At 39.9% G+C, this 24,768-nt stretch overlaps 1 protein-coding gene across 1 annotated transcript in view; it reads left to right on the top strand.

Moving 5' to 3' along the window:
* PLPP4 (phospholipid phosphatase 4) overlaps nucleotides 1-24,768 on the top strand; it is an 86,641-nt gene that overhangs the window by 5,553 nt on the left and 56,320 nt on the right. The window contains exons 2-4 of the mRNA XM_032225600.1: nucleotides 3,307-3,397; nucleotides 6,378-6,441; nucleotides 7,569-7,693. Coding sequence (XP_032081491.1) covers nucleotides 3,307-3,397; nucleotides 6,378-6,441; nucleotides 7,569-7,693 — 280 coding nt within the window. The remainder of the gene's footprint in view (nucleotides 1-3,306; nucleotides 3,398-6,377; nucleotides 6,442-7,568; nucleotides 7,694-24,768) is intronic.

Raw genomic sequence — 24,768 nt, 5'->3', positions numbered from 1 at the left:
CAGTATTCCAGCACTAATGAAGCTTATGAAGCTGGTGGGAGAATCTGTGGAGAACGGCATATTTCACGGCACACAAAGCCCCACGTGTTTCCATTTTACCTGACCTTTCGATTGTAAATGAGCCTGTGGCCTGGTTGCTGTTGTAAGCTGGAACAGGAACAGGGCTAATTCAGGCAAACACTTTAATTAGAAACCATAATACCTTAATTAAAAAACAAAACAAGCAAAAATCCTTGGTTAAAAACATAGCGTATGATTGTTTTGTAAAACTATTTTCCATTTCGGTTTGTTATAAGTGACTCACTTTGACAGAAAATCTGTCCACAGATATGAACAAGAAGACTTTGTGCCAAGCTTTAGTATATGACAATTTACTAAGGCTTCGTTCAATGTTTTCATTTTTCAGTCAACATTTTCACGGTTTCCGTTTATGAAGTGAACTTTGTGATTTGAAGCCTACATTTTTTGCTGCGGATTCAAACACATACATATACATGTGTGTGGCACGACAAAACCGCGCTCGTCAAAATAGCGGTGATAAAACCGCGTCGCTAAAGCCGCGACGTCATCACCGTGACGACAACAGCACAGCGGCAGAAAGCCGATTTATATTAAGGTAAGGGTTAGGATTAGGTTTAGGAGTTTGCTTTAGGGTTAGGTTTAGGGTTAGGTTTAGGTTAGGGTTAGGTTTAGGGTTAGGTTTAGGGTTAGGTTTAGGGTGCTGAGTGCTTCGGAAGGTGTGGATTTGCCCTCCGCGGTTATGTCATCGCGGTAGGGTTGCCTTTTTCCTTAGCACTTCGGACGGCGCGGATTTGCCCTCCGCACTTATGTCGGCGCGGATAAGGGCTTCGCGGTTTTGTGGTGGAACCATACATGTGGCACTATAGGATTCTGAATCAGATGTATGCCTTCATGTCACATTAAATCAAACATCCCCTATATTTCAAGAATAGCTTTTTAATATGTTCTCTGGACTTTAATAAGAAACTGAGATTTTCTCAGCCCTTGAGGTATCCGGGATAATGCTTGTCTGTTTGGATCACAATCTATTCCCTCACTTCTGTGGATTAATTTATTTTTATGCTAATCCTAGTTATTGAAATATTTTCTTAATAAAAGATGGTATACATACAGGCACTATCAACCCAGAGAACTAGAAATGCCCACATCTTAATCATTTTGTAGCATTATTCATTCTTAAAGATGGAAGCTTGAAATTTATATAAACTTCCCTTGCTTACATATCCCAAACCTATACACTAAAGCAGAGAAATCTACAATGGAATATTACATATTTTCTTATTTTTATATATTTCTCTTTTTTTTTAAAAATAGGATCATGTAGAAGAAAAAACTATGCAAAATATATACAATACAGTTTATTAGGGTAAATATGCAAGAAAATAGGTGCATACAAAACTCTTGGGGTTCGGAGAAAAGATTGTGAAAATGGAATGGCGCTAAACAAATGAAAATGAAAAAAATGAAATTAAAATTGAAAAGGAAATATGGCATTATATGCAGAATGTTCCTCTATATAGTGAATAATATCTTTCCTAATACTCTATTTTATGATTATTGGGTGTATATTATTACATGATTAGCTTTTGCAGTGATCATTTATGGTAGTGAGTCACGGTGGCCTAGAGGTAAATATCTCGCCAAACAATCAGGAGGCTCTGAGTTCAATTCTAGATAGCGGCAGATATTTCTCTCTCTCTGGATGCAATGATTAATTGTTTACTGTGAACTCCACATAGGCATCAGGAAGGGCATCCAGCCAGTTAATGCTCAAGCGCCATTCAGTTGCCAGGACTCCACCTCAATGCAAGGGATTACAAGAAGATAAATGAAAAAAAATAGGATGGTGGCAATGTGAACTTAGATTTTTAAATAAGTAGAAGATTGTGTATGAAGTATTAATAGAAAAGCTGTAGTTTTCTTCATAAAACCATTCATGCCAGCATAACATTATTCTTGTTTGCTTGCTTGGCTATTTTAAAAGCTTTCTATATTTGACTCCTGGAGTTTATTGAATGTGAATATTAAGCCAAATAGCAGGGAACTACACATCCAGCCATATCGTGAATCCAGGAGAATTTGGCTGATTGAAGTACAGATATATTTCTCTCAGATAAAATGGGCACATATTTGAGGACCTCCTAGACCCATGATGGCAAACCTATGGTACGCGTGCCCAAAGTGGCACATGAAGCCATGTTGCCCAGCACACGTGCCCTTGCCTGTTTGTCTTCCGGGTTTGTGGCACGCATGCATGTGTGATGATCAGCTGCCCTTTGTGCCGAAAACTGGTGTGCACATGCGTGCTGGCCAGCTGATTGTTGGGCACGCATGTGCACACCAGTATTCGGCACAAAGGGCAGCTGATCATCACACATGCATGCGTGCCACAAACCCAGAAGACTAACACACAAGGGCGCTAAAACCCAGAAGTTTGGCTTTTCCAGAGTGTGGCCCTGACGAGCACATACGTGCGTGTGCAATGTTTCCACACAACCTTTTTGGCACTCGATGCTGAAAACGTTCCCCATCACGAACCGTTCGTGAATAAAATTCACAAATTCACTTTTGTGAATTTTAAAGGAACAATAGCAGTCTTAAAAATAGAGGAGGGGAAAATAAGGCACATTATGAGCTGCAGAACTCACACAATAGAATTCTTGTTAAAATTTAAAGGGGCTGAATTGTGAAGTATACTTTCTGGAAAGTAAATCCTTCTGGCGAGAAAATGGATTGGACAGAATAATTCGATTCTGAAAAATCAGAACATTCCGTAAACCTATGTTTCATGTACAAAATATATTGAGATTTATTTTGTGTTTTGGGGAAGCAGCACCAAGGGAGGTTCATCAAATCTCATTGTACAAAAGTTGTTCATTGACAATAAAGGCTTGAATTGAATTCGAATTGAATTGTATATAGGATATACTAAAGCCATGAATATTTCTGGAAAATCTTTGTCCTGATGTTTTGTAATGTATTGCTTCCTCTTCAGAGTTTGGTTTTCATTTTGAAAGCTGATCATTGTTAAGTTTACAGCTCTATTTTGTTTGTATCAGTTAAGATTCAGAATTCAGTCTCTCCTTTCATAATAATAGTATTATTATTGTTGTTTTTGTTGTTGTTCTTGTGTTCCTGCAGCTTTGTTATCAATAATAACAGAAGATCACCCCATCTAAATGATGCACACTATTACTATCATCCCATCTAAATGAAGCACACTAAATATTACTATTTCTGATGGGGAGATACAGCAGTAACATTTAATATGTTTGTCTGTTGTAGGCCATTTCATTCCTGACACCCCTGGCTGTCATTTTTGTGGTGAAAATAATCCGACGCACAGACAAGACTGAAATTAAAGAAGCTTTGCTAGGTATGCCAAGAATAATATTAAATTCTGTGAAATTGTTTTCTTCCAGAAATGTTGGAAGATGAAAAAAACTTCTTTTCAAAAGCTTGGTATCTGTATTGGTAAATAATTGAAGAATATTGCTATCAACATCATCATCTCTTATGGCCTTTAGTTCCCCCTCATTTTTACAGTTACTAGGGCCGTGATGGCAAAGCTATGGCATGCATGCCCAAAGTGGCACACAGAACCCTCTCTATGGGGACGTGCACCATTGCCACCTTTCCGATGCATGCTGGCCAGCTGGTCTTCATGCTTGCCGGAAACCCAAAGATTAGCTGGCCAGTGCGAATGCACAGATGCGTGCGAAAACCAGCTGGCTGGTGCTGGCTGGTTCCGGCACTCCGGCACGTGTACACACACATGTTCCAGTTCGGACATTTGATGCTGAAAAGATTCATCATCACTCTACTAGGGTTCTTCTCTTTTGCATTGATTCTTCTAAAGTTGTCACAATGTATTGATAGAGTAATATGCAAAAAATATGTTCTATACAAATCAACTAAAGATCTCCCTCCCTTGAGAAAAAAATAAATTGAGTTATCTATTAACTAGACCGAGAAGGAAAGGAGAGAGAGAAAGGAACACAGTAGGGAAGAAAAAGATAGTAATAATTAAGTAGGCGTATTGAGTTCAGAGGGGGATGCAATGGCTCAGTGGCTAAGATGCTGAGCTTGTCGATCAGAAGGTCGGCAGTTCAGCAGTTTGAATCCCTAGTGCCATGTAATGGAGTGAGCTCCTGTTACTTGTCCCAGATTCTGCCAACCTAGCAGTTCTAAAGCATGTAAAAATACAAGTAGAAAAATAGGAACCACCTTTGGTGGGAAGGTAACAGCGTTTCCATGCACCTTCAGCATTTAGTCATGCCGGCCACATGAGCACGGAGGCATCTTTGGACACGCTGGCTCTTTGGCTTTGAAACGGAGATGACCACCTCCCACTAGAGTCAGGAATGACTAGCACATATGTGCGAGGGGAACCTTTACCTTTACTGAGTTCAGGAACCATTCTCCTAGCAAGAGTACTTTGAACTTCTGATCCTATTCATCATTATGAAATCTTTTAACAGTTTAGGAGAATTCAATGTCTCTTATTAATCTCTACTCTAAAAAGCGTGTGTCTACAATGAGACAAAAGAGAGAAGTAGCTATTGCTTTGCCTTTACTGACTGGGCAAACTGCATGAAGTCCTTTCAATCAGTGGCTCAAAGCATTCATTTTTTTTAGTTCTAAATCTCACTTCGGCAGAAGGAAACTAGCTTGTTATTAGGCACTAGCTTCTTATTATGGCTACAGGCTTCCACTTTTGATCTACCCACTTGCTTTCAACAATGTCTGCCTCTATTTAATGATTAAAACTCAAATTTCCCATATCAAAGGTAATTATTTTTTGAGAAGAGAAACTCCCATCTTCCTTTCAGGTAAATATGGTTATTTGGATTGCCAACAAATTTTATGATGGTCTTAAAAAACGATTGATGAAAGAACTTCAGTGTTTCTTGGACCTCTGGAAATATCTGGAGCAATTATTGAGTGATGCAGTATTTCCTGGTTTTGTATTGGTATTTTTGGTATACTGTTTTTTTGAAAAGCCAGAAGCTCTTTGCATCTGATGAAATCATGTCCTTATATCTGAATAGAGTAGGGGTGTCCAAACTTGGGAACTTTGAGATTTTTGTTTTGTTTTGTTTTTGTACTTTGTATTTATTTATTTAAAAAATAAATTTTTATTTCTCATATATACATTCACAATTATATGATCTCATTACATACAAATAATAATATGTATTTGTAACAATTTTTCTCCCCTACAATTGACAATATAATTGAAATTACTTTCTTACCATCCCATAAACCCATCTTATTTTACAACAATCCTACTTCTTCTTCCTTCCTTCCCTCCTTCGTTCCCTCCTTTCTTCTCTCCTTCTCTCCTTCCTTCTCTCCTTCTTTCCCTCCCTCCTTCCCCCTTCCCTCCCTCCTTTCTTCTCTCCTTCTCTCCTTCCCTCCTTCCTTCCCTCCTTCCTTCCCCCCTTTCTTCTCTCCTTCATTCCCTCCTTCCTTCCCTCCTTTCTTCTCTCCTTCTCTCCTTCCTTCCCTCCTTCCTTCCCTCCTTTCTTCTCTCCTTCTCTCCTTCCTTCCTTCCCTCCTTCCTTCCCTCCTTGCTGGCTGGGGAATTCTGGGAGTTGAAGTCCACAAGTCTTAAAGTTCCCAAGTTTGGACACCCCTGGCATAGAGAGTTAAATTAGTGTAGGGTTTAAGATGCCTGGCTAGAATCTGGAAGACACTAAGCTCTGGTCCCATCTTTGCCATGAACCAAGCTGGTTGTCCTTGGAACAGTCATGCTCGCTCTCAGCCTAAGAAATAGCAAGCCACTTCCAAAAACGTTGCTAAGAAAACTGCAGAGTCCAGATTGTCCAGGCAGTTGCCAGGAGTCAGCATTCAACAAAAGGCACACAATGCACAAAAAAAAAATCAATTGAAAAGTTGTCTTAAAAGAGAGATTAAAAGTTAAAAGGAGAGCTAAAAAGCACCCCTCCAAAAAAAGATGAAAAACACATTGCAAGACTGCAAATAAAGGAGGAAAAACTTGTTCTAGTTCATGTGGAGTATATCAACCCTTGTTAGCTGTTTATATAACCCTTCTCATTGGCAGTAAATTGAGCAGGAAGGAATGGTTTATTGATATGTTGTTGATGTAATGGGATAGAATATGAATCCATCTTTATCCTGAAGGAATTTGTGTGTTCCCAAGGCATGAGATAAGAATTCACTATCATAGGATAGAAAGATCTTTTAGGGGAAACGCCACTGGAAACATTTCATATTTCATCAAATTATCAGTTAGGTTTTCTGAAAATGTTATAGCAGCCTATTTCTGAGTACTGATTGCAAATTTAAAGCATATCTTGTGGTTTTATATGGTTTTTTTTGTTTGCTTTTAGCTGTGTCCTTGGCTCTTGCTTTAAACGGACTCTGCACAAACACTATTAAATTAATAGTGGGGAGGTAAGTCCTGAGTAACTATTCAATATACACCAAGGTAGCCATAATAATGATTCTGGATGAGAATGACAAGCAAAAAGCTTGTTTTGGAGAATACCCCAAATACCCTCAAAGACATTGGGTTGCCTTTCATCATTATTGCTACTGTTGTAGTGCATGTTCTTGTAAAGGTGGAGAAACTAATGGGCGATTAAATGAAAAACTGGTAAAATTAATGCTTTGTAGATTGCTTAGACATCTAGAAAATATTATGCAGTGCTTCAGATTAGATCAACTTTGGAGCACATGGTGGAGCCACCGTGGAGCCAAGGTGGCGCAGTGGTTAAATGCAGCACTGCAGGCTACTTCAGCTGACTGCAGTTCTGCAGTTCGGCTGTTCAAATCTCACTGGCTCAGGGTTGACTCAGTCTTCCATCCTTCTGAAGTGGGTAAAATGAGGACCCGGATTGTTGTTGGGGGCAATATGCTGACTCTGTAAACCGCTTAGAGAGGGCTGAAAGCCCTATGAAGCGATATATAAGTCTAACTATTGCTTATTGCTTACACAATATAGCACCTTAAAGGGTGCTTACAAAACCTTAATGGGTATTGTAATGGGAAAAAAAACATACACAGGATTTTCTCCCTGTATGTAGGGAGCAGAGCAAAAAAATTCCACAAAAGTGTTTAGGTTAAAGCAACTTCCACTTTGCTTTACTTGGAGAAATGAAATCTTGTATGGGAAAATGTAGAAGGAATTAATTTTAATTGCCTACTCCCATAAACCCAGCTCGGTTGAAATCAGTTCATTGCATGCTACCAGTATGAATCCTCTGTTTTCTTCACCTTTTAAAAGTGCCTCGTGTGATCTTTTCCATGAGATTGAAAAAGCCAATTAAGTTTTGAAAATGGTCTTCTCATATAAACCCCTTGGTTTAACTCTAGGCGGTTAGAATTCTTAAACTGCTTTCATGATCACAATGCTTTGGATGAAAATAACTAATTAATTTCCCTCAGCACTTTGTACTCCAAGGAAAGTGGGGGGGAAAAAGAGCTTCCCGAGCAGAAACAGTCAGCTTAGTATAATGATCACTTGGAGGCTTTACTAATGACTGCTCTTCCATATCAAATGTTCCTGGGGTTTCTTGCAGACCACGTCCCGATTTCTTTTACCGCTGCTTTCCGGATGGAATAATGAACTCTGAAATGCACTGCACGGGTGATGCAAACATTGTGTCAGAAGGAAGGAAAAGCTTTCCCAGCATCCACTCCTCCTGTAAGTTTTTTTCCCCAAATGTTGTTCTTTGCTTTGATTCTTCCTGCTTCCAAGAGGATATATGCAGGACATGTAGGAGATAGACAGAGAGAGTGCCACCCGGTGGTGGGATACAATTTTTTTACTACTAGTTCTGTGGGCATGGTGTGGGTTGGTGGGCGTGGTTTGGTGGGTATGGCTTGGTGGGCATGGCAGGGGAAGGATGGTGCAAAATCTCATTTCCAACATACTCTAGGGAAAGGATCAGTGGTGGGTTTCAAAAATTGTTTGAACCTACTCTGTAGGTGTGGCCTCCTTTGTGGGAGTGGCTTGCCACCCATGTGACCGGATGGGAGTGGCTTGCCGCCCATGTGACCGGATATGAAGATGCCGACGACACTTGTCAGAACCACCTTAAATTACCTCACACACAGCACTGGCATGCATAAGAATAGGATGTAAACTTGTTTTTTAAAAGGCATCTTTGGTTTGCGTTAAAACAACTTCAACACACGCAATGTTCTGATTGCACCACAAACGCAGTAGTCATCCTTACCTTTCACAGAGGCACTGAGTTTTATAAATATGAGCATGATAGTGTAGAATAATCATATCCAAGGACCAGTGGTGGGTTTCAAAAAAGTTTGGAACCTCTTCTGTAGGTGTGGTCTGCTTTCTGGGTCCACTGGTGTAACTTTTTCTAACTGGTTCGGTAGATTTGACGAACCGGTTCTACCGAATAGGTGCGAACTGGTAGGAACCCACCTCCTGAAAGGATACTATAAAATCTCCATTTCCACCCCCCTCCAGGGCAAGGATACTGTAAAATCCCCATTCCCTTCCCACCCCACTAACCTGCTTTCCAGGTCCGCTGTTCTGTTGCCCTGCCCTTCTGTGCAGGGCAACAGAACAAAACCTAGCCAATCAGCTGGGATGCTGATCAGCTGGGATTCGCGAGGCAGCAAATAGATGGGGGTGGAACCAGCCAGTGGTGATATTTGCCAGTTGTCTGAACTACTCAAAATTTCTGCTACCGGTTCGCTAGAACCGGTCAGAACTGGCTGAATACCACCTCTGGTGCCACCAAACTAAACATTAGAAGCACTGGATGGAGCAATGGCCCAGAGCAGAAGGGCTTACGCTTTTCTAATTGTCTGCTGGGTATGATTCTGTGGCTGTTTTTAAAAGTGATTTAAACCCAGAAAAGTCAGAGAGACTGGGATATTTGAAGGAAGAAAGAAAAAGCATCAGTCTTTGGCCATAAATCTACTCCCTGATTTAGAGGAAAAGTAGAAATATTTTGAATCATATGCGGGTCTGGATGAGAAATAACAACTCAGAACTGGTTCTGCTGCTCGAGACTTTTCATTTTAAGTGTTGGATGAAACTGATATGCATCTTGAGGGGCCTATTAGACATAATAGTCCTTTCTGGAAGAGACCTTTCATACGTATTCATCTAGTGTGCTAGTTATAACTGTCCCTAGATCAGGAAGCCCTTGAGATAATTGGTACAGGTAGTCCTTGACTTACAACAATTCATTTAGGCATTGAAAAAAGGTGACTTATGACCGGTTTCCACAATTATAACCGTTGCAGCATCCCATGGTCACGTGATCAAAATTCAAATGCTTGGCTACTCGCTCATATTTATGACAGTTGCAGTGTCACATGATTACCCCTTGTGACTTCCTGACAAGGAAAACCAATGGGGAAAGCCAGTTTCACTTAACAACTACTTAACAACTGCCGTGATTCACTTAACAACTCTGACAAGAAAGATTGTAACATGGGGCAGAACCAGTGGTGGGTTTCAAAAATTGTTAGAACCTACTCTGTGGGTGTGGCCTCCTTTGTGGGAGTGGCTTGCTGCCCATGTGACCAGATATGAAGATGCCGATGACACTTGTCAGAACCACCTTAAATTACCTCACACACAGCACTGGCATGCATAAGAATAGGATGTAAACTTGTTTTTTAAAAGGCATCTTTGGTTTGCGTTAAAACAACTTCAACACACGCAATGTTCTGATTGCACCACAAACGCAGTAGTCATCCTTACCTTTCACAGAGGCACTGAGTTTTATAAATATGAGCATGATAGTGTAGAATAATCACATCCAAGGACCAGTGGTGGGTTTCAAAAAGTTTTGGAACCTCTTCTGTTGGTGTGGTCTGCTTTCCGGGTCCACTGGTGGAACCTCTTCTAACCGGTTCGGTAGATTTGATGAACCAGTTCTACCGAATAGGTGCGAACTGGTAGGAACCCACCTCTGGGCAGAACTCACTTAACAAATGTCTCGCTTAGCAACATAAATTTTGGGCTCAATTGTAGTCATAAGTTGAGGACTACCTATAGTTGTTTTGATCCCTTATGCTGTTTCTCAGTGATTTGTTTTTTCTTGATTTTCAAGTGGAAGTTTCCCCGAGTCATTTGGAATCAGGCAGCCTATAAACAAAAAATGTTTACACCTGCACAATATGTGAGGCAACGATTCTATCGCTGAAATGTTTACTCAGTCCTCGTTTAGTATCACTTTTTTGCTACAAAGTCTTTTTAAATTGCTAATCATTGTTGCAATGAATACAATATATCCTAGGCTGTGCAGGAGTTTTATTATATGGGCACAATTCCCAGAATTCCTTCCCATTCCAAAGAATCTGCCTTTGAAAGATAACTTTTAAGGTAACAGAAGAGAAATTTAATTAAACAATAGGAAAAAATTATGTCAAGTACTTTCGGTTTGATTTCAATTGATTTGAATTTTTTTATTTGAAGTCATAAAATATGTGTCAAAGATGTGATCATTGCTATTCTGGACAGGAAAAGATATATGTAAGAACTACAGTAATATAGGTATATTATTCTATTTGTAAATGTTTCTATGCACATATACTTACAGTATACAAAGACACACAGTAGTGCTGTAGGCAAATGCCTAGTTATGTATATTGTATATGACAAATTATAAACTAACAAATGCAAGTGAGTATCAGTTCTGCATGTGTGATGCTGTACGGCTTTTTAAAAAAGTCAGTTTTCTAAGTGTATTGCATATAAATGAGTAATAATCCACTTTTCAGAAGGAAGTAAAACAGGATCACTGTTGTTGAGATGGCTGCTATCCAGATTTACCAAAGGTTCTGGGTAAATTTCTTCAAATTCTCAGAACAAGTTGTCTCTCTCTACTGCTGTCCACTTTGTTCTGATTTTTTTCCCACCAACAAACTATTGGCAGATTAACAACAACAACAAAAAATCACTGTCATACAAGATTGCATAAAACTGAGTCTGATTCTTCTTTTTGCAGTCCTAAATGCACATATGAGACATTAAATAACACAATAGAATTTATTTTTTCAGTGAACAAGGTTGTTTTGCAATGGTTGAGTTATACGTGTGTGTGTGTTAGTTATAGCCTAGGCCATCTTTATGTAGAGCAACAATTGTTCATTGCCATGAGGTGCAGAGGTGGGTTCCTACCAGTTCGCACTTATTCAGTAGAACCGGTTCGTCAAATCTACCGAACCGTTTAGAAGAGGTTCCACCAGTGGACCCGGAAAGCAGGCCACACCTACAGAAGAGGTTCCAAAATTTTTTGAAACCCACCACTGGTCCTTGGATATGATTATTCTACACTATCATGCTCATATTTATAAAACTCAGTGCGTCTGTGAAAGGTAAGGATGACTACTGCGTTTGTGGTGCAATCAGAACATTGCGTGTGTTGAAGTTGTTTTAACGCAAACCAAAGATGTCTTAAAAAACAAGTTTACATCATATTCTTATGCATGCCAGTGCTGTGTATGACGTAATTTAAGGTGGTTCTGACAAGTGTCGTCGGCATCTTCATATCCACTCACATGGGTGGCAGGTCACTCCCATCCAGTCACATGGGCAGCAAGCCACTCCCATAAAGAGGCCACACCCACAAAGTAGGTTCAAACAATTTTTGAAACCCACCACTGATGAGGTGCCAGGTTGAACTTCCAGTGACCAATATGAGAGAGTGAGAGTGATAACACCAAATTTAAAACACCTGCTCCCCCTTCACACATGAAACCTTGTAACACTAACAAGTCACATAACACAAGAGTTGGAAAACGGCTACTTGGGCTCAGATTAGATTTTCTATTTAGTGTTTGCTAATATGTTTGATAAGTTTTCATGAAACAGTGCATAGTATTTAACTCCTTGGTTCTTTTTTCTGATCAAGTTATCCCAAATGGTATATATTGTCAACATAGGATAGTTTTTCCAAACAATTAATAGTTAGATTGTCTACTGATACTTCTTCACCCAGCAGAAGAATCATTTTTCTTCTTTTTGTTGATGGAGAGACACATCTATCTATTAACTGAATACAGATATTCATAGAATGCCTCCATTTCCTTCTCTTCTTTACTTCTTGGATAAAGTAGCAACTCATTCCTGCCTAAATTTTCTTTAGGAACAAAAAAACTTGCTTCTTAAGGGTAAAAGTTGTTGAACAGTTGATATAGATTTATAGTCCAGCTATTTTTGATATTTTCAGGCATACATCTCCCAAACGTCTTGAAAAATGGTGTTCTCTTTCCATTTTATTAATGAGAATTGTGCTAACTTATTGTCTAATAAACCACATGCCTTCTAATCAACCAAATGGTAAATGGGCTACAGGATGAATTCCTGCAATAAATCACACCATTTATTCTTGGCACCAATTCACTGTGATTTTTTTTTCAGGCTAATTATGACAGTATTAAACTGCACTCTGTTTTATTTTGTCAGCCTGTTTCTGTCTTCTTGCTGCCTGAGAAAATACTGACATTTCTGTATTTTTATGCCCTCTTTTTTATATCGCTCAAATGAGCAGGAAGACAATTAGCAGACTACACATAAAATAAAGTAAGAAACCAACAGCTGACAAAAGTGTGCAAAGCATGACGAAAGACCTAATTTTATACTGTCACTCATTTCGTAGTTGCTGGTATCAGTCCTGTTGGGTGTAAAAAATTACGTTTAGGAATTTTTTAAAAAAGGGTTTCAAAATGAATACGGTTGCCCCACTAATTCTTCCTCCTCCCAACCACCTGGTAAAATATGTTACGCAAGCTTTTTGTGGTTGAGAGTGGATGTAAATCTGATCTCCTAATCCCTGTTTATGTATTTCTGGATCTTCGATGTCGAGCATTTTCTAATGCAAATTTCTTGTCTGTAGATTTCTTTTGCATGTACATATGTAGGTGGCTGTGAATTCTTGGCATAGAAGTGGGATGTTCTGCTGGCATTTATCCTCTACCATCTCTGTATTATTTTCATTTCTTGGATACCTGTTCATCAGCTTCATTGCATCTGTTATTACTTTTGAGCAATATCTTGCTAAAATCAATATACTTTTTCTGTACCTTCTAGGAGTGAGTTGTAGCGGACAAACCTCTAAGCTGTAAGAAATTAGACTATAAGATTTTGTTGTTTGGACATATAAAACATCATGTTGCATGTTGTTAGGAACTATATATATATGCGTGGTCGGAAATGCCGTCTTTCTATAAATCTTGGTTGGGGTGTGTGGAGTGCTGGCTTTGTTTCAGTAAGTGGAATGATTGGTCGTGTGGTTGTATCATGATTTGTAGATTGGTGCTGATTGGTGCCGGCTGTGTGTCTGTTGTATATATATTTGTTGTCGTAGATTTTCACGGGTGTAGGTATGCTGGTCTTGTTGTATTCGGGTCTTCTCCCGTATAAGATTGAGATTGTCTCGGCAACATTTCGGCGAGGTCCCACTCGCTATGTTCAGGCTGGTGTTTTCGGCTTCGTGCTTGTGCGAGTAAAGCATGGTTGGAGCTTCCGTCTCTCTATAAATCTTGGTGGGGGTGTGTGGAGTGCTGGCTTTGTTGCTGTAAGTGATTCGCTGTGTAGTTGCATCCCGATTGATAGATGGAGTTGATGTTTGTAGATTGGTTGGCTGTTTCGTATCATCCTGTGTGGCTGAGGTGCTGGCTATGTGCCTATTGTTCTTTTGTGTTGTATTGATCTGGGTAATGGGCTGTGTGATGACATCCTGAGCTCTATTGTAGTGATATCCTGAGTCCTGTGATATCCTGAGTCCTGTGCTGCAACCTCCTGGAGTGTTGGCTACATTGTAACATCCTGAGCCTTTGCATTGAAGGCTGTTTTGATATTGTGCTTGTGAAGAATTTTGCTGATTTTATCCATGGTGCCTTTGATGTAAGGGATGCCATCGTCCTGTTCTGTGTCTTGGTTCTTGCGGGGTGTTTCCTTTTGGATTAGGTTGGTAATTGTTTTTATTTGTTATCTGCTGGAGATTAATATATTTGTCAGCCTTCAGCACTGACCAAAAAATAGCCAACATCTTAAGAAACCCCAAAGAAAAGATCAGCTAGAAAACCAAGGAGTCTATGAAATACCATGCAAAATCTGCATCCTGATTGGTAGATGGAGTTGATGTTTGTAGATTGTTCGGCTTTTTCGTATCATCCTGTGTGTCTGAGGTGCTGGCTGTGTGTCCTTTGTTCTTTTGTGTTGTAACGACCTGGGTGGTGGGTGAGGCTCGTTTGTTGACTAGGGCTGGTTTCCAGATGTCTGGTAGGTGGGAGGCATCGTCACGTTTATTCATGTTGTGGACGTGTTTTTCTATTTCAATGGCTTTCATAATTATTCTCTTGTTGCAGTGTTCAGTTTTGGAGATTAATTTGGTTCCTTCAAAATCAATTTCATGTCCTGTTGCTTTAAGGTGCTGGAAGAGGGAGGAAGTTTTTTCTTCTTTTCTGACTGTGTTCTTGTGTTCTGCGATGTGTGCATTTATTCTTCTATTAGTTTGTCCAATGTATGTGGCTGGGCAGATTTTGCATGGTCTTTCATAGACTGCTTGGTTTTCTAGGTGGATCTTGTCTTTGGGGTTTCTTAAGATGTTGGCTATTTTTTGGCCAGTGCTGAAGGCTGACAAACATATTAATCTCCAATGGATTCCAAAGAAAAACAATTACCAACCTAATCCAAAAGGAAACACCCCCCCAAGAACCGAGACACAGAACAGGACAATGGCATCTCCCTCCTCCCTTACATCAAGGGCACCACGGATAAAATCAGCAAAATTCTCCACAAGCACAATATCAAGACAGCCTTCAACGCGAAGGCTCAGGATGTTACAACGCAGCCAACACCCCAGGAGGTTGCAGCACAGGACTCAGGATATCACTACAATAGAGCTCAGGATGTCATCACACAGCCCATTACCCAGGTCATTACAACACAAAAGAACAATAGGCACACAGCCAGTACCTCAGCCACACAGGATGTTACGAAACAGCCGACTAATCTGCAAACATCAACTCAATCAACTAATCAAGATGTTACAACACAGCCAACCAATATTTATAGAAAGACGGCAGCTCCGATCACGCTTTGCTCGCACAAGCACAAAGCCGAAGGCACCAGCCTGAAGATGGCGAGTGGAACCTTGTCAAAACGTTGCCAAGATACTCTCAATCTTACATGGGAAAAGACCCGAATACGCCAAAACCTGCATGTAAATGTATGTATGTATGTATGTATGTATGTATGTATGTATGTATGTATGTATGTATATGTACATGTACATGTACACGTACACATATACACACACACACACAGATACACATTTAGTCATCCTGGCCACATGACCACGGAGACGTCTTCAGATAGTGCTGGCTCTTCAGCTTTGAAATAAAGATGAGCACCGCCCCCTAGAATTGGGAATGACTAGCAAATATGTGCCAGGGAAACCTTTACCTTTACCTCAGTGGTGGGTTTCAAAAATTGTTCAAACCTACTCTGTGGGTGTGGCCTCCTTTGAGGGAGTGGCTTGCCACCCATGTGACCGGATGGGAGTGGCTTGCTGCCCATGTGACTGGATAAGACGATGCCGACGACACTTGTCAGAACCACCTTAAATTACCTCACACACAGCACTGGCATGCATAAGAATAGGATGTAAACTTGTTTTTTAAAAGGCATCTTTGGTTTGCGTTAAAACAACTTCAACACACGCAATGTTCTGATTGCACCACAAACGCAGTAGTCATCCTTACCTTTCATAGAGGCACTGAGTTTTATAAATAGGAGCATGATAGTGTAGACTAATCATATCCAAGGACCAGTGGTGGGTTTTAAAAATTTTTGGAACCTCTTCTGTAGGTGTGGCCTGCTTCCCGGGTCCACTGGTGGAACCTCTTCTAACCAGTTCGGTAGATTTGACAAACTGGTTCTACCGAATAGGTGCGAACTGGTAGGAACCCACCTCTGCTTTATCTTATATAGAGGTGGGTTGCTGCCAGTAATAGCGCCCCCGAAATGGTAGTAGAAAAATTGTCAACCCACCTCTGACCTTATATACATATAAAAACACTTCACTTCAGATTCCACAATGCCTATCTTCTCATATCAACTTAAGCCAATTAAGTTTCTAGAGGACTATTAATAAATCAGCAGTGAGCTGCTTCTCTGGGCTGTTTATTGAAACCATTTCTATGGCTCAGGTCATGCGGCTCTGGACAAGAAAAAAATCATAATCAACCCCTTACAAATTAATATAGCATTAAAACAATGAAATGGTGATCAGAACTAATATTCTTTTTAGCTCATCAACTGGAGACTTGAAACATCCTGATTCCAAGGCCCAAGCCAGGTATTATTGCCCAACAATATTATGGTATTAAAGTGCTTTCCAAAGAGCAGGGGCCACCACAGAGAAGGCCTTCTTCCTGGGACGACATTGCTTCCCTGAAGGGCCCCAGAATGTGTCCTCTTTATTGCATCCAGATGCCAAATTGATATATTGATGCAATATGATGTGCAAAAGCCCGTCCACCATACTCCCCCTCCTAAATCAGAGCTGTCATCTGCTTTTCAGGCTTAGTAAACAAAATGAGAAGAATTTTTTCTTAGCTTCCAACACTATTTTTTTTTTGAAAGATAGAAAGAAGGCAGAGACTTCAGCAAAAGATGATGTTCCTTGGCCTCATTCATCTAGAGATGCAGCAAGCAAAGGCAAATAATGCATATTGCAAATAGCAATAGCACTTAGACTTATATACCTCTTCACAGTGCTTTCCAGCCCTCTCTAAGCAGTTTACAGAGTCAGCATATTTCTCCCAACAATTTGGGTCCTCATTTTACCTACCGGGAAGGATAGTCAACCTTGAGCCTGGTGAGATTCTATCTGCCAAACTGCTGACAGCCAGTGATCAGCAGAAGTAGCCTGCAGTTTTGCACTCTAACCACTGTGCCACTATGGCTGTGGATGGTTCTTTCTGAGGATATATTTCTTCTAAGAAACAGAGCATAGGAAAGGGAAGGGGCATTTAACTTTTACTATGAGTGTAAAACAGTGGTGGGTTTCAAAAATTGTTTGAACCTACTCTGTGGGTGTGGCCTCCTTTGTGGGAGTGGCTTGCCACCCATGTGACCGGATGGGAGTGGCTTGCTGCCCATGTGACCGGATATGAAGATGCCGACGACACTTGTCAGAACCACCTTAAATTACCTCGCACACAGCACTGGAATGCATAAGAATATGATGTAAACTTGTTTTGTAAAAGGCATCTTTGGTTTGCGTTAAAACAACTTCAACACACGCAATGTTCTGATTGCACCACAAACGCAGTAGTCATCCTTACCTTTCACAGAGGCACTGAGTTTTACAAATATGAGCATGATAGTGTAGAATAATCATATCCAAGGACCAGTGGTGGGTTTCAAACAAATTTCTGTAGGTGTGACCTGCTTTCCGGGTCCACTGGTGGAATCTCTTCTAACCAGTTCGGTAGATTTGACGAACCGGTTCTACCGAATAGGTGCGAACTGGTAGGAACCCATCTCTGGTGTAAAATTAACTATCGAAGAGGAGGTTGAAAAGACTGGGCAACCACTGTCTGAAATGGTAGTATAGGGTCTCCTGCTTGAGGAGGGGGTTGGACTAGAAGACATGCAAGTTCTGAGTGGTTGATTAGTTTTTAAATTAACCAAGGACTGCATGAAAGTAATCTGTGAGTGATACATTCTTATATGATATTAACTGAAATCATGGAAGTATTTCTGTGGTTTGTTGCAAGAACAGCCAAGAGGATATGGTTGAGTTTTCCCAAAGTAAGGCAGAATTTATCAGACTTCTGACTTACTGGTACACGTTAACATGCTTAATGTTTTATGATGTCGTTAAGGATCTAATCCTATACTCATTTACTTTATAATGATTACTGTATTGAACTTGCTTCTGAACTGACATGTAATACGGTGTGTTGTTAGGGCTGTTCAAAATATGATGAGATGTGGTATTAAACCTGAGGCATTGCAAATTGAGATTGATTTCATGCCAACAAAATATTGGTAATGGAGTTAACTATTTAATTATCTGCATCTCTGTCTAGTTTCCCTTATATGATTTAAATTAAATAAGACACTCACAAGGAATTGGCAGCCTTTCAGTGTTCTTTAGCAAAATAATTAAATGATCTCTTCCCCAAAGTCTGGTGTCAGGTTCAAGTAATCAATGACATTATATCAATGCCAGGCCAAGAAGATTTCCTCCCCATAAGGCTTGAATTCTGTAGGGTAATTTATCTTCAAAAATGTCTTGCCCTTTGAATATTTACTAAAGCATTTCTATTGGACCAAAGTCCCTTGTTAAATATAATCTTGGCTTTAAACCATGTCAAGCAGAAAGAGTGTTTTGGAAACTCTTCTAAAGAGGCTTGGATTGTTTTGTTTTATGTTTTTATTTTGCAAGCCAAATCATCCAACCAGGTGCTCATTGATAAAAGATTGGAAATTAAATCAGAGCAGCTATTTTTTTCTTAACATCATCCTGCTCTTTGTTACTGTAAATAGATTACTGTTCTGAGCAATTGAAGAACAATTTGCCAGTGCATCAATTTTGGAATTTCCTACTAGTAATGAATGCATGATTTCAAGCACCAGCTGCTACTTGCGAGAGTTGCAAAAACAACATTTAGTTCCAGAAGAAAGAGTTGAAGGTGACCTAAAACTACATTTAGTTCTTTTAGCCCACACATTTAATCCCACTTATTTCTGTATAACAGCCAATTCAACCAGCCCTTATAATTGTGAATGCTAGGATAATTGCTTTCTTATAACTGTTTAAGGTGATGAAGAATATGAGCAGTCTAAACTTTCACTGCAAACCACTTTAGGGCTTTTAAAAAGGGGATGTCAGCCTCCGCTTTGCTGCTGCTTCGGCTGCCATTGAAACGGGGAGGGGGGGGCATGGTATTTGGGAGGGGACTCATTGTTGTGCTGGAGGAAGATTCTAGATTTTGAACTGTCCACCTTACTGCACATGTGGAGGAGGAGTGTTTCCCGCCAAGGCCAATGGAACCAGCATTCCATCCTGGTGATGCCTTTCGAAGTTATCTCACACCTGACATTTGGGAGAATTATGATTGGACTGTGCACGGGATGCCAAGGGGAGGGGAATGAATCATACAATATATTCTTCGCTTTCGCGCCTAAATATTCAGACTTCGCTTAGCTTCGCTTCTATTCATTTATAATTAGTAAAAGTACACTTGATTTCTACCAATGGAGTCCTGTGGTTTTCTTTCCTGATTTTTGAATGAAGAAGGGCTGACAGGGATGCAATGTACAAATATTTTAACAAAGAGAATGTATGGCAATAAAGAAAAAAGACTGTCAAATTATTAATAATCAAGACATATTGCGTCTACTTTGAGGTGCTACTTGGTTGATTCACAAATTCTATGTAAATTGAAAGTGCTGTTGATTTTTTTTTTCTATATCTATTTGCATTTTCTGGGAAATGTAAAAGCAGGGTGTGAAAGCTTAGAGCCTTTTCCATTGAAAGAAAGGAAAAAAACGGACATGCTTTTTGGACACAGGGCACTGATTGACACTTAATTGCAAAACCAAAAAGCATTTTGAAAGCCGCAGCACATCCTACAATAACCCTGGCTGAGCAGAGCAATCCATGGTGCAGCGTTTTATTACAGGCCCCCATGTACTATAGTTAAAAATAATTGCTATTCTTACCCTCCATTAATTTGTTCTCTTTTCAAGCTATGAAAGCCAAAGGCCTTATTCACATTTGAATTCATCCCATTTTATTTGTTTGCACCCATTAATAATATATGACACAGTTTCTAAGTCTTGGCGTTATGGATACTTTCATTTCTGGGTATCTTGCAGCTATGTTAGATTATAAGATCTGAGAACCCAGTAGGGGATTTGATCATACAATCTAAAGAGAAGCCTATGTGATATGTTTGCAAAAATGGATCGGAGAGATGATGAAATTTAACTTTGCTTTCATTTACAGAGGGAAAATGAGAAAAAAAAATCATCAGGTAGAGACATACATAGGCTCTACCTGAAATTGAGTAACATTGACTGCTGTTGGCCACAAGGAAATTGTCTGGCTGAATTAGTGAAGATATTGAAATAGTATACACAATGCATTTTCCAGACCTTTTTAATTAACTTCTGACATTTTAAAAACGCTCACAATAATTTGAGTTTCTCTGCTGCTTATCTTTCTATTACAAGTAATCAGAAAGCAACATGCTAGAAAAGTCTCACAATTTTCTCCTAGCTATAATATTTTCCTGGCTGGGTTCAGGGTCCAATTGATAAGTGTTAATAAGCGCTTGCAAGTCATTTTTGAACTGACAACATTTTTCCTAAGTTTGGTGTTTTTTTCACATCATTCTTTCCTTTTGTCTAAGCTATTCTGTTATTTATTTATTCATTTATTTATTTCTTCATTCATTCGTTCATTTAGTGTACAGCATATTTTCCTGTATTTGCTAAACATACTAGTAATGGTAATGAGTATCAATTCTTGGGATGAGAAGAAGAATAGGAAGTAAATTACAATGTATGCATAACAGAGGTGGTCAGTGGTGGGTTTCAAAAATTGTTTGAACTTACTCTGTGGGTGTGGCCTCCTTTGTGGGAGTGGCTTGCCGCCCATGTGACTGGATGGGACTGGCTTGCCGCCCATGTGACCGGATATGAAGATGCCAACGACACTTGTCAGAACCACCTTAAATTACCTCACACACAGCACTGGCATGCATAAGAATAGGATGTAAACTTGTTTTTTAAAAGGCATCTTTGGTTTGTGTTAAAACAACTTCAACACACTCAATGTTCTGATTGCACCACAAACGCAGTAGTCATCCTTACCTTTCACAGAGGCACTGAGTTTTATAAATATGAGCATGATAATGTAGAATAATCATATCCAAGGGCCAGAGGTGGGTTTCAAAAAAATTTGGAACCTCTTCTGTAGGTGTGGCCTGCTTTCCAGGTCCACTGGTGGAACCTCTTCTCACCGGTTCAGTAGATTTGACGAACCGGTTCTACCGAATAGGTGCGAATAGGTAGGAACCCACCTCTGGAGGTGGTATTCAGCAGGTTCTGACCAGTTCTGGAGAACTGGTAGCAGGAATTTTGAGTTGTTTGGAAAACCAGTAAATACCATCTCAGACTGGCCCCGCCACCATCTATTCTCTGCCTCTCGAGTCCCAGCTGATCAGGAGGGAATGGGAATGTTACAGTAACCTTCCCCTGGAGTAGGGAGGGAATGGAGATGTTATGGTATCCTTCCCCTGCCATGCCCACCAAGTCATGCCATGCCTACATATGTATAGTGTGTCAGCATTCCAAGTATCATGTAGAATTAAATCAGACTCAAAGGCAAAACTATCCTTAAAGTTCCAATTTAATAAAGCAGACATCTTAGCACATCTGTGTTAATCCCAATACTGGAAATGACATCAGAATTTCACCCAGTTAAAAGTTCATGATCTTGTCCCCACACCCACAATCCATCACATGGTCCAATCTTCTTCCACGCTGGCATCCACACCCAGCTTCTTCTGGTCAGGTGTACTGGTGTGGAGACAAAGGATGACCTTGGCTTCTAGTAAAGAATAAAAACAATACATTCCACAATCCTACTCCTTCTATTCCCCCCTCCCATCGACTATACTAATGAAACAGCATAATGAAATAAGAGAAAGTGTGGCAGGCCAAAATTCTAAAAGAAATATAATTGCAGGCCTGACATAGTGTGTATAGAATGTATAGTTTGATACATAATGGTAATTCCAGTTTAAGTCATTGATAGCTGATATATGGCCTGTATAACAAATGAGACCTGTAAAACAATCCCTGCAAAATTTTGGAAACTAGAAGACGTAACTTCAGGGAGAGGCCTAGAAAAATAAGATGTCTCTGAAAAAAAATGTAGTCAGTGACCTACAAAGGTAAAAGAATTGATGAGTATATGGGTTCTTTGGAACCTTTCTGGATAAGGAGAGAACAGGAGATCACCCATATTACTCTGAATGGTTGGTCCTTGCAGGGTTAGGGTTAGGGTTAGGGTCCTGTTCACAGTTGTAGTGGAGCCTTTTAAAGGACACTAAGTACACAAGCTTCACTTTCTAATCACTCGCCTATCAACCATCTTAAAACTTAGAGCTTTAAACAGACATGTTTGAAAAGTTACCCAAGGAGTTCAATTCTAAAAAAAGGACGGATTTTTAAAAAAAATTTTTTTTTAAAAAAATTACTTTATTTGATCAAGGTTAAAATAAGACTTCTGTTTGCAAAATTCCAGCAAACCTTTACAGAGTGATACCTAGATTGAAAAGTTGATTTGCTAATAGTTAAGGAATGAGATATGGGTTTAAGAAATATGTCTGTAACCTTATAGGGGATAGGAAGTTACTTAATTCGTATAGTAAATAAGTTTAACATATATATGTATTTCTTTTTAAAAAAAATCACATTGTGTTGGTCTGCTGGTGGCCTGTGGAACTGGCAGCAGAGTCAGACCGCGAGGAGATTGGGGAGGAACATGGGCTAATCTTGGAGTCTGGGGAAGGCATGGACAAAGGCTCTGCATCAGAGGCAGAGAGAGGGCCAAGGCCATCTGGGAGTTATGTGCTACCTCCGGAGCCTCCAGAGTCGAACAGTAGTGAGGCAGAGGAACAGGTTCCCCCTGTTCCTGGTGTGCGCATGCGCAGAACTGCCAGGAGGCAAGAACAGTGAAAACAGAAGGGATGACTCGGGAGTAAGGTTAGGAGGTGATTGGCCCCTCCCATAGGACATAAAGAAGGAGCAAAGGCACTTGAACCTTTGCAGGAAGCAACTTGGTTCATGCTGGTCAGTTTACCTTCTAAAACTCCGTTTGGACTCTTTGCTCCATGTGGCCTTGCCAAGGTAATTGTTAATTAAATCTTTGGCAGTGTTTTCAAAGAAGATAAAGGTTGGTGCTTATCAGCTTTATACCGAAAGACTTTGGCAGTCTCTTGTTTGGCAGAACTGTTTTCAACGTTTTTGAACTCATTACAGGCTGTGAATGACTACAATTCACAGCCTTTGAAATAAAAAGAGGGTTTTGGGACCTAATTGTGTGCTTTTTATTGTATCAGGAAGCCTAGGTCAGAACACATTCTTTTCTGGTTTTCTTGCACTTTTTATTTTTTATTACTATTCTTTTTGCTTCTTTAACTTTAGTTTGTATTACCATATTTTTCGGAGTATAAGACACACCTTTTTTCCTCAAAAAAGAGGGTGAAAAGCTGGGTGCATCTTATACACTGAATACAGCATTTTTGCCTACCAAACCCTCTCCCCTTTGCAGAAATGGCCATGCAGAGACTTTGGAAGGCTTGCAAAATGCTCCTGGGAGCTGGTGTGGGACAAATGAGCAAAAATTGGGCTGTTTTTGCTCATTCTCGCCAGCCGCCAGGAGCACTCTGCAAGCCTCCCAAAGCCTTTCCTTGTTCCTCCCCCCCCCCCCGAAAAATGGCCCATTTTTTGCTTGTTTTTGGCATCCTCAACCCCCAGGAGCACTCTACAAGCCTCCCAAAACTCTGCATGCCCCCACTTTTTTTGCCAAAAAATGAGGTGTGCAGAAGGTTTGGCAGGAATGCAGAGTGCAAAAACGTTTTAACATTTACCTCTTCAAAATCATGGTGCGTCTTATACTCTGGTGCATCTTATAGTCTGAAAAATACGGTAGTTTAGTTTTTTGTAATAAACATCCATAAAAATTATATGGAAATTATAACTCTTATATGTTTTTTTATGTCTTTAAATCAGAAGGTTTTCTCCAAATGCACATATATGAATGAAAAGCCATTACATAAATGATAAATGTTCCTTTTTTCTCCTCACAACGGTGATTTCCATACGGGATATAAATCCTTAAAATGAATTGTTGCTATATTTTAGTTGTTTTTATTTATTTTTTCTTAATCTAATCTTCTAGCCCAATGAGTGTCAGAATACTTTTTGGGGGGAATGGATATGTGTGTGTCAATTCCTTTTCATTGTCTCACAAAAAGCTGATCAAGTAGAAATAGAATAGATCCCAACTCCCATGCTGCAAATATTAGTTGAGAGCTTGAAGCCATGCCAGTGAAATGACTTTCAGTGAAGTAGCAATAGCAATAGCAGCTAGACTTATATACCGCTTCATAGGGCTTTCAGCCCTCTCTAAGCGGTTTACAGAGTCAGCATATCGCCCCCACAGTCTGGGTCCTCATTTCACCCACCTCGGAAGGATGGAAGGCTGAGTCAACCTTGAGCCGGTGAGATTAGAACCGCTGAACTGCAGATAACAGTCAGCTGAAGTGGCCTGCAGTACTGCACCCTAACCACTGCGCCACCTCGGCTCAGTAGTTGAGGGAAACCTGAACAACAAAAAATGATCAACTATGCTTTATAAATTATTATGGCTAGGTTTGTACATTGAGGTAAATCACTGTCTTCAAACTTAAGGAACCTGAAAAATCTTTAGTGTGAAGATTGTGAAGGCAACTGTGAAAAACCAATCCCGAATGCATTAATGAAAACATTTTATGCAATTTGCTTTATTTGAATAAAATGTTACAATTAATGTTGCAATAATAATTTAATGCAGTGCAAACTAAATAGTCATGTTCAAACCCTGGATGATTCTCATGGAAACCCTGAGGTTTTAGGGAACACAGTTTAAATACTATGGAGCTAAACCAAAATCAGCTTTGGCATAGCATAATCTGTGAATCTGTAATGATTATTTC

Source organism: Thamnophis elegans, chromosome 10 (genome assembly GCF_009769535.1).
Source record: "Thamnophis elegans isolate rThaEle1 chromosome 10, rThaEle1.pri, whole genome shotgun sequence".
In the NCBI taxonomy this organism is placed as follows: Eukaryota; Metazoa; Chordata; class Lepidosauria; order Squamata; family Colubridae; genus Thamnophis; species Thamnophis elegans.
Note: the sequence above shows the minus strand (reverse complement) of the source record. Positions and strands in the feature narration are given on the sequence as shown.